The 11,425-nt window shown below is 35.6% G+C and overlaps 1 protein-coding gene across 5 annotated transcripts in view; it reads right to left on the bottom strand.

Annotated features, from left to right (window-relative positions):
- The window catches only part of PEX5L (peroxisomal biogenesis factor 5 like), a gene marked incomplete at both ends in the record, with an annotated part of 100,508 nt that continues 89,083 nt past the window's right edge, over positions 1-11,425 (bottom strand). For all 5 annotated transcript variants that reach the window (XM_084292401.1, XM_084292402.1, XM_084292403.1 and 2 more), the window contains 7 exons: positions 1-205; positions 949-1,106; positions 1,482-1,647; positions 2,452-2,649; positions 3,829-3,899; positions 4,755-4,898; positions 5,835-5,951. In XM_084292401.1, the coding sequence (XP_084148527.1) occupies positions 1-205; positions 949-1,106; positions 1,482-1,647; positions 2,452-2,649; positions 3,829-3,899; positions 4,755-4,898; positions 5,835-5,951 (1,059 nt within the window). The remainder of the gene's footprint in view (positions 206-948; positions 1,107-1,481; positions 1,648-2,451; positions 2,650-3,828; positions 3,900-4,754; positions 4,899-5,834; positions 5,952-11,425) is intronic.

Here is an 11,425-nt window from a genome sequence, read left to right as displayed (position 1 = left end):
CTACGGCTCTAGATTAAATGCTCTTAACAGAATGTCTAGATCACCCACATTGGCAGCTTGAAACAGTTCTGGCTGGTCCATCATAGACAGAGCAATTCGAAGTGCTGCCCAAATATTGCCTGATAAAGCAGGATGGGGAACCTGCTGTAGATTTCTGCTCTTTCTTTGCAAGCTGAGAGCAGTGAGAAAGTTGCTGACAGCCTCTCTGTAGGAAAGAAGAAAAAAGAAACATGCAATATAATTTGCTTAATGAATAGCTTAAAACTTTAGGAAATGCCATGCTAGAATTGATTTTTTTTTTTTTTTTAAACAATGCAGTTCATCAATCTCTCTGTTTACTCTTGTTAGATTTGCTTTAAACAAGCAGACATGGCTTGCACTAATTCAGAGTTTATTATTTATTTATTAGTTAATTCGTACATCTGGGGAAGTTGTCTTCATTGCTGTATAGCTCCCCTTTACCTTAACTGTCTTAAGCTGACAGTTGGGACCATCTTTCGTAGACCTGGAATATCACCCTTGACTCCTGAAGGACGTATTAAAAGTGGTTTTGACAGGATTAGCAGCTTGAAGCAGTTTAACTGAAGTTTCCTTTCTAAAGACAGGCTTTTAATATTTTCTTTTAGAAAAGCTCTTAAGGTCTAAGTTTAAGTGTGAGAATAATCCCACTGATTACTATTAGAGTACTTGCATTTACAGCTTAAAATTGTTTAAGCAGCTTGTTGAATGAGAGATTTATATTTTTAATAGAAAGTCAGTAGTTCCGTTATGTAGGATGTGTGGATATAAAAAAGGCATCATTCATTAGTACTTTGAGTAATTTTTTTTTTTTTTTTAAAAAGGCTGAGATTAATAAACTATACTCTGAGATAGCTCTACCTAGAAAATGAATTTTCACTTGATAGATATGATCCACGACTTTTTAGTTTATGCATTTTTCTAACTTACCTGTATGCCCCTAGGTTGATGCAGCTTATGCCTAAATTGTATCTGGACCTAATGAAGCCAGGCTGTATTTCTAAAGCGCGTGTGTAGGCCTCAACGGCTTCTTCGCTTCGATCTCCATTTGCCAAGGTTGCTCCAAGACGATTCCATAATGTATAGTCCTGGTGAGAAAATGAGTTTTCTACTGTAGGTGTCAAAAGAGGGCTCAATAATAGCTCATTTTTGATTGCAAAGTAGGGAGGACTGCAGAAAATAACAGTATCGTGTCTTTTCTTAATTGACACAGAATGGGAGGTTCTGATTTATGATTATAGGCAACTTTATATAACTGGTACAACTACTCAGCACACAGCTAGAAATCGGACATATATAAATCTGTTTCTAAATGGGACTGTCTTGTAATTAACATTTCTATTTCAGGTATTAAAATTTTAATGGCTGAAGTGACATCTCATTAATATTGGTCTGTTCAAGAGGCAAGAAAGAAAACAGCCTGTAAAACTAAATTCTTAAAAATAAAAAACCAAAAAGCGTACCTCTGGACGAACAGTTAAAGCAGCACTAAAAGCATCTATTGCTCTGTTAAATTCTCCATTCAGGTGGAAAAGAACTCCAAGTCCTGTCTGCAAGTCAGGGTCTATCATATCACCATTCTGATGAGCAGCCTCCAGGTATAAATCCTTTACTTCTTCAAGTAATGAGCTAGACAAGGGAGAAAAAAATAACATAAAGTTGCATCTTACATTTTTTTGGAAACATTGCAGTATTGATTGCATAGCCAGAAATTAAAATCCTTGTATTGGATGTATCAGAAGTGATATATTCCTAAAATTTGAAAATAAACTTCTTTAACTTCATCATGGCAAAGGCTTACTTCCAGGTCCTGTAGCAAGCTTATTTCTGAAATACAAAAGTTTATCTATGTAGTGAAGTCAAAGTGCTGCTATGAATCCAAGTAAGAAAACGTGAAGGCTTACCAAAGCTATTAAAATAGGATGGGTTTCTCAGCAGTAAAAGAGTTCTAGACTGGTAAAAATAGTAATCATTCTTAAGAGGTGTAGATCGAGTAACTACCCAAGACCCCTGTAGAGCCATAATTTAAGACTTCTATACCCACTGTAGGCTTCATAAAGCCTTCACACTGACAACAGCGGGTGATGAGGCCACAGCAGAATAATGCACTTAGCAATTAAGCAGAACTTGCATATTTTACTTTTGCTTATACTAAATTATCTTGTCAACCCAAGGCTTGTAAGTGATAAGGGTAAAACATAAGGCCTGTCTTCCAAATGACACGCAGTGAGATAGCCCTAGTGTTTTGGTTCTATAAATGATATTTAAGCCTTTAATGACTTTATGATGCATTTCACAATTCAGAGACATTTATTGGGCTCATGAAAACATGTTGAAGGGCTGCCAACTAATGGACTTTTTTTTTTTTTTTGAATGCACCGTCATTTGTAGTGGTCATTACATTTCCGCCATCAGGATTTGTGCTGCATTTACCTTTCTTCTGATGTTTTTGACATTCTCCTGGTAAGTGCTGGGGACCCTTTTTTGCTTTTTGCTATATACTTGTATTTTGGATTTTGCTTTATCCAGTTTCTTAGAGCTTGATAAGCTTCTTGTTGATGGCCAGTGTTGGTATAACTTACAGCTAGCGCCATCAGAGCTTTTAGGTTGTTTGGCTGTAGTTCCAAGCACCTGGGCAGAAAATAAAAATGTTTTGATTATTTTTTCTTTTTAGTGAAACACAATTCTTGAATTCTTTCACAACAGCCTGTGTAAAAAAATAATCAATCACTCACACAAATAAGATCTAACCAATAATACTTTCATTATGAGCATTATGCATATGTATACACACACATATGCATGCATATGTCCATGCATACACACACATGTATGCACATAAACATATGTATACAGGTTATGTTTTCATTCTTTTGGTTATGAGTACTCTGATGCGGTAGACTCATTTTATATTAACTGTCTAGTAAATAAAAAGAAGCTTCATGTAAATTCAAGGAAACAGTTTAATATGATTTTCAGATATATAAAAAAGTATTTTGAAGACAAAAATCTCTCTCCTATGAATCTTGACACTGACGCTGAATTCACAGTAATTCTTTGATAATGCTAGAGCCGGTCAACTTGAGTAATCTTTCTACAGCTATATATATAATGAAATGAAAACAGAATCTGGTCTACTGTTTGAATGTTCTTGTTTTAAATCTGTGGGAATGGGAAAGCCATCAATCAGGCAATCCCTTGGTTTCACTATCAGGTGATACACTAAGTTACAGATAAATGAGTTAGAGAATCCTTAGGTGAAGTGACTTGATGGTTAACATTGCTAATGCAATGAATTTGAAGAGGGTACTTGTTTCAAGTGGAGACATGAAAACCCACTAGAGAAAGGTAATACTAGTGCTGATATTTTGGAACTGATGTTTTACAGACAAGCATAAGATCATCTTCATATCTCTATCAACCATAAATGTTCTCAGGTTAGAATTCAGCTGCTGGAGGGTGCTCATTCCAATTAAGAAAACTGCTTCATTAAAGGACAGACTAAAAAAATATGCCAAGTGGCTACAGTATCAAAAAGAGGCTGTATTTGCATTATGCCTAATTCATGTTTATCAGGCCACATAATTTTTCTTCTGAGCAACTAATTACATTACTAGATTAAATGTTGTACTTATTTCGTTAAACAGAAATATTAATCACTCTGAAGTTACTGGGAAGATTTCTGTACCTATGTCAATGGTTTACTTAGTTAAATAAATGCTTAATGTTACAAGTATGAGGTTAAGTATACCTACATCTCCAGTACCTAATACTCATTAGACCCCTTACTTAGCAATTATCTTCATCTACCTTTGGAGGGCGACAATGGCTGCCTGCTCATTTTCATTCTCTGCCTGTGTTATACCCAGGAACTGCCAGGCCTGCAAAAATAATCATCACTGCATTATTTTGTTATATATACCCAAGCACAAGCAGAGTTACAATTAGTATCGTTGTTCAGCAGGGAAGTAAATAAAAATAGATCTGTTCTAATTACAGATTTTTCTACGGTGAACATACCAACAGTACAAATCAATGCGGTTTTGAATATCTTTGGGCCTGTTAATTTTTATAATCAATCAGTGCAAAGGTATTCTGTCAGTGCATAATCACATGATGTTTTCTCAAATGTGAGTTACTGTATATTTTAAATATAACTAGACTTCTATGGAAAACAGTGAAGAATAACTATTAAGTTGTATATGACTAAAGGATTCCAGAAGGTCTGGGCTTTTTGAAATACTGCTGCTTATTTTACCGTAGCAAGAGATTCAAAGAAACCTAGATACTTAAATTGTAATTATTGTTAATATTTTTCAGGTTTCACAGAAAACAGACTTTAAATATATACCCATTGAAAAAATCAATATTGTAGAAATTGATATAACTTTAAAGTTTTTGTCAACATTCTTGTTCAATCACTCAATGGCTTTTTCAATAGCAATGTTTAATAGTTTGAAAACATCAGGAAAAAAAAATGAAAAGTTTGAAATATTGTCTCTTCCAATGCTTTTAAATGACAACTTGGAAATTCTATAATTTCAAGATTAGATTCTCGTTTTATGAAGAGCTCACCTTTATCTATTTCAAGGCATATGCTATTCCAAAACCATTATTGTTCAATCTGTTTCAGTCAGTCATGACTAGCAAAGGTTTGAGCCATGAAACCATTCCATCTTTGCATGCTAAAGGGTGTCCCCTTTTCCTTTGTCAATAAAAGGCACAAGAGTGAATACCTCTGCATCATTTGGTTCTTGCAGAATAGCAGCCTCCAGGTACAAGATTGTAACTGGCAGGTCACCTTCTTTCATTTTTTTCAGTCCTTCCTCAAAAGCACCTGGCCAGTCTTTGAAGGGGTTTTCTGTATGAAAATAATATCCCTGGAGAAGAGAGTTAAGGGACCCATGATGAAGTATTGCAGTAAGGAATATCAACTGTAAAATTAAATGATTCACAATTTTCCAAATGGATGTAAACATCCTTTGTTCTATGAAAAAAGTATGAGCTACTCTGTGAAATTTAAATTACAAGAATTGTAAAACAAAAAAAAAAACAAACAAAAAACCTAACCACCACTGGGAATTTATATTGTGCTCTCTGTATATTTATTTTAGCTCTGAAGTTATTCTTACTAATACTCATGTTGGACTCTCCATCAAAGATAATGTCCAAGCTCACACTGACTGCAGTAACAGCAGAACTGAACCTCGCATGAGCCCAGGACATCCAATTTGATGGTTAAAAGCACACGTCAAGTGGTTGACTCCCTGTGGTGACTGTAACCTGATCTCTGTTCAGTTACTACCCTGAAATCTTCAATTAACCTTAAAGATATAGAATGGTGTTTCAACCATCTATTTTAGGATTTATTTTTTTTTTTAGATTTTGCATTTTTATCCCTTTGCCATTGCAGTGTGAAGTGTGCATGCTACATAACATAATCAAAAGTAAAGCATGCAATATGGAGGGAGTGAAGAAGAGAGACAGAACGTGTCATTCTTATTCTCTGAAAGTGTCAGCCCAGATTTTCTTAGTATTTGCTGCTCTTCCTTAAGCACCTGTCTTCAAAGCGCCCAGAATCCAGCAGTTTGCTTTGTGATCCATTTGGCTGAGTTCACACAGCGTGCATGTCTAAGTGTGTTCTCACTACAGTAGTCTTCCAAATCTACTCTACTCAGACACTTTAAAGAGGATGAGCTTTAAATGAGGTAAAATTAGCTTCCTTATCTTCGAAGAGTTTTCTTGGGTTCCCTTGAACAGCTGAGGCTCAAAAAATTTCACAGGAAGGATGTGCTGTATTAAAAACTTTGTGTTACCTTCTCAATGGTTGAGATGGTGACTTGCCCCGGTGTTTCCTGGTTCTCCGAAATCCAGTTCCTGCGAGCCATTTCTTCCCATTCTGCTTGCATTTTATCCCAAAACTCTGTGTCTGACTGGAAGAAAAAGAGGAAAAAAAAGAACAAAATGAGCAACAAAACTCTAAAATAAAATGGTAAGCTTTTAATTTCTTTCTACCAGTGGCCTGAGTCTGGCAATTTTGCTGAGCAGGATTTGGTCTATTAATAATCATACTGACTGAAATACTACAGTACAAATTTGGAATTCCATATAATTAAATTTAATCTCCTATATTGGAATGCGTTTCTTCAACAGAAATCTCTTTATCTCAGAGGCAGCATATGTTCTATTTGGAGCAGGATTTGCAGCAGCTTACACTACATCGCACTGATGCTAACAGCAAATTGTTACATACAATTTGAATGAAATGAATACTGCCCCCAAAAAACAACATGCAAACCCACAAACAAAACAAAACAAAACCAACCCTATGCATACACGTTAAAGCATAACAATAGATAAACCAGTTTAAAACAGAACAAGCATACTACTTTGATAGATTCAGCATTTTCTACTTCATAAAAGAGTAATGACAAAGCTTAGACAGAGAGTGTTTGCACATGAGAATTCAAATTAAATGTCTTTTGACATAATGGAGGAATCCCAACACATCCTGCACTGGTGAAAGGAATCTGTAAGAGCTTATAAAATTGTACAGTAAGGCTAAGATTTAGCTGAAAGTCAAGAGGGGAAAACACGTAACAGAGAAATAGAAATGATGAAAAATGAACGAGGTTTAGGATGGGTAACAACCAGAATGAAGGAACCACTGTGTTTGCTAGAAATTGATGTGAAGAAACTGAAACAGGACAAAAAAAGAGGGGGGAATCCAAGATAAGGTGCTATTTTTTCTGCTGCCACATGTTAGTCATAGCCCTGAAATGCAGTCCCGTAGCAGAATATGTGCTAAGCACCGCAAGCCTTTGCAAAGTTCTCCAGTTCATTAAGGGCATGGCCAGTGTTTCAGTGAACCAGCACTACCGAGGGTGCAGTTTCATAGTTTGTTTATGTCAAAGAGAATAGCACAAATAACTCTACTGAGATATAGACAGACCTATTTGAGAGTGAGGTACTAAACAAAATTATTTAAAGTTGTTAGAAACTCGTCTAGGTAGTTTTGTCCAAATTATTGCAAGATCAATCACTCTTTGTTACTGCTCCACAGCCAGGCAAGATTTGCAAAATCTGAATCTGTGATTGCATTACTTGCCACAGGCCTCCTTCTTAGGTGCTTGGAAAAAGGAAAACGCAGATTATTAACTGATCCAGAATGAGTCAGCAATAAGAGCATTTGAGATGAGATATGAAGGGTTAGGAGGGCTTGCAACCACTATCAACAGGTGCAATTACTATAAATCACAAGACTGTTTGCAAATGGCAAGGTGCATTCCCTGTCTAGAAACCTGCCAGGCATTTCCCTTTGACTCTTCCTGTGTCATCTGCCTCCTGATATCCAGGAGACTCAGACTTGCATGAATTATGCAATGGCAGGATCTGTGAAGATACCTGCTATGTTACTCTGTGGACTAGGAAACGAGTGTGAATCATTCATGCCTGGAGAGATTACACTCTTTTTAATAGAAGCAAACTGAAGGTGACAACTCTGTTACACAACAACTTCTGAGGATTCAAAATTTGCTTTCATTCCAAATTTGAAGGAAATACAGCCTTTTAAATAGTTGTGAGAAATAGCTGAAATGTCCATTTAGGGATTGAAAAGGCCAGGATAATGATTCAGATCTCTCCCTTTTTATCAGCCATGAGCAGAAGCACTTGAATCCCTTAAACTATCCTGTTCAACAAATATCTCCATGGTCTATTTTGCTTTCAGTGCAAATCTGTGCTGCATTGAAGAAGAAAATTACTTGACCATGTTTTTACTAGAAGTAATTTGGAGATTCAGGATGAGGTAAAGGATTGGAAATTTCCCTTTTCTATGGATTGATATTAATATAACTATAGAACAGTAATTAGTAATGCCTTTTAAAACAGATTAAGTTATAGAACTAATGATATATATGTATATTATGCTTACATTAGATTTTTTTTCTTGCATTTTTTTCCCACAAAAATCATTTATATGACCCACTGACTTGGAAACGTATCAAATCACATTTCTGCTTCATATATAAAAACACAGTGTTTTTAGGTCTTAAATTCAAATTCAAATTCTGCTGCTTAGTTGCATATTTCTAATTCACACAGAAGCTCACTTTATGCACACTGTACTTAAAAGGCCAATGAATTACCATGCCTTCAAATAACCATGATTAATGTTTATCTATAGTGAATCAAAAATAGAGGAAAAATGTATTGGGAAGTCCAGTTAAGCTATTAGTCTCTTGTCTCATCACATACTACTTGGACAGGGGTCAGGACCGAACTGTTATTTTGCAGCTATAACTAGTGATTTGCATGTTTGGGCAAACTGGATTTAAGTCTTTCATGTGGCTGTTGGGGAGGGAAGGTAGCCTTGCCTTGACCTGAAGAGTAGTTCTTATGATTTTGATTTTCCTCTTTATGTCACGATAAACCCTCAGAAACCAAAGTCTAGGAGAGTTCAGTTGTCTGAATTCCACTCCTAGGGTGTGGTGGGAGAGCAACCCTACGACTGCAAGATATTAATATAGATATTATTAGGATATAATAGATATATCTTAATACATACATATATGATTTTAAGATATTATATATTAATACATTGAAAGTGACATGATGTTTCTCTTATCAGCCTTCCAGAGTTCAAGGGGATTAACAGAATGTTTTTCCCTTAAATCAATGTATATTAAAGACTATTTTAATTATTACATAACACCAGGTAGTGTTGAGATATCTTAAGCAACTCTTCTTGTCATCTTCTTATTCCTGTGGGGTTTCACAAGAACACTTTTCATTAGTTCAGACATAACCTTATCCCCACCTGTACAGGTGGTAGTCTTAATGGAGACATTTGGAAGAAAGGAATACAGGGAGAAAGGAGTAAGATACATACTTTCTCTGGAAAGTCTCCGAGAGTTTCATAAGACTACCTTAGTAGAGAAGTTACTGTGTTCTACGACACTGACCCAAATGGGACTGTGTCCGTACTTCTATTTTCTAAACGTATGAGATGTAAAAGCCCAGATACTAAGGGTCCAGCCATCTGAAAGGACAGGACCTGCTGGGAAAGTCTGGAGTCAGGTACCGTACGGTTGTACAGTGCAGGGACTGATGAGGAGGGACAGCAGGACTGTGAGTTCCCTTCCATTTCAGAACTCCTGCAGAAGCTATGGCTTCCTAAACACATTCAGTACATGCGGGTTCTGAAACCACTACAGCAAAACTGCGCTGAGGAACTGGATCACTCTCAGTCGTGGCACCTGATAAAATGCCATAATATTGCCATGGCAAATAACAATGTCAATAGCAGAGCAGTTTAATGTCCTTGAAGAAGAGGAGCATAAATATTGCATAGTCTTTATTAAAGGCCTAAGGCTATTTCAGGTGTCATTAGTGGCAGTTTTTCCATTGACTTCAGTAGCAGGAGGGCTAAATTAATATTGAATGCTTCTGAAAATCTGGCTCTGGATCAAGACTCCTAAATCTAATTTTAACTCTATTTGCTATGTGACTGGTGCCAATTATTTCATTTCAATGTTTTTCCTACCTTAACACTGGCAAATTGCTTCGGACATATCAAAAGTTTTCAGAGCAGTTGAACACGTTTAACATGTTCTCAGATCATCTGCAGCCTTTGAGTGAAATGACAACCAGGAAAAACGTTTCATACCATCTGACTCCTTCCCTGCAGAATATTCTGCATTTTGTCAAGGAGGCTGTTTTTACCCTTAGTATTTTAAAATATGCTGAAGCAGTGTCTCAGTGGGAGACAAAATTTCTTCAGATTCTTTACTTCCTGTGATACAATGGTGGGAGTGGGGGTGGATTTTCAGAATATTGATGGCTAATTTTTAAATTTACTGGTTTTCATCACTTTTTGAATGGAATTTTGCCTGTCCCATACTGCTAAAACTCAGTTTGCAATGTTTCTTGTTAACCAACGCATAAAAAATAAAGCTGTTGTGGATGTACTTCCTTTGAATTACTGCATAAATATGTTAAATTTGTGCACTTACTAATTACTACTAACAAAAACTTTGTTGTCACAAAATTTAGCAGTAATATGTTCTGATGCTTCATAACAGTATATTTATTATACAGTGAAGACTCATATTGCAAATAAAATGATGCTGAGAAGGACAGTTTAAAATTTCTGTAAGCTCACAAAACAGTGTGGCATCTGCAATTTAATATCTACACCAGGGAAATGTGGCATAAGAAAATATTAAAATTGCTTTTTTTCTGTGTCTGAGACATTTCTCTGTTGGAAGTTTTTGCACTTTCTTGGTTTCATGTTTTTTTTTTTTTTAATTCTAGCTCACCATCAACAGGATGGTGCAGGATAAAACAATCATATTAACAGAATATAGATACAGGATAGATCTGAGTTCTATGCTAGCATTTTATTTATTTATATATTTTTAAATTCAAAAGTTCTGACCATTGGTAAAAAAACATCTAATTACTAGAAAAAATATTTTAGACCATGTTTGGTATGGCACTTGGAAATCATGATGTCAGGCTAGTTGTGCTTCCCTCAAGTGTATAGTAAAGGGACATGGAAAAAATCAAATCCAGTTTCCAGAATGAGAGAAAAGGTAGGCAAGTCTGCAAGGACCCAATCAGTGGAAGTGAATCTAGATCCTCTGTAGTAAAAAAGCTAATTTACTTACCTCTTTATTCTTTAAGGAATCCCCAATGACACAGACATCTTTAAACCTACTTAAGAAAGAATTACCTCACAGATTTTCATTAATCTGAGAGTTTGACATCTTAAGACCATTCCCAAAGCTCTAAAGTGAATATTGGGTGGAGCATAAACTTTGGTGTCTTCATTTACTGATTTTTTAATTAATTCCTTTCAAAGCAGGCAACGGAGAACCTCAGATTCACTTCCTTTTCTTGATCATTTTTTTGGCTAATGTTACCCCTCGGAACTTTCCCAGTTGAAGAATATTACAGAAACATCCAAAGCCTAAAAGACGGATTTTTGAACATTATCTATTCTCTGTTTAAGAAAGCACTAATCTTTCTGAGATGGCCTGCAATTTATTTCAATTTATTTCAATCACCTTAACTTTCTTACCACTTCATTTTTGTTGGATGAAAATTCAATGCTTTTCAGATGCAAATGAAAATAACTACTCTATAAGATCTTAAGGAATCCTTTCTATTTTAACTACCTGGTCTAAATTTCTATTTTAAGCAGAAGGAATTACTTAGACTTCCATTTACATAGGGAAGCGTTTAATTAGAATCTTTTTAATAGCTGTTTGCAAGACTACATTAAAGCATTTTAATAATCTTTGTTGCCTCAGAATGACCTTTTAATGTGCAGGCTCTTTTTACAGTACATTCTCTTCCTTATTTTATTCTGCAAAGTAATTCAGTAGAGTCTGGTAATCTGTCT

Source organism: Netta rufina (assembly GCF_964035555.1).
Source record: "Netta rufina genome assembly, chromosome: 9".
NCBI classification, from domain to species: Eukaryota; Metazoa; Chordata; class Aves; order Anseriformes; family Anatidae; genus Netta; species Netta rufina.
The sequence above is the reverse complement of the archived record's forward strand: the minus strand, read 5'-3'. Positions and strand labels throughout refer to the sequence as shown.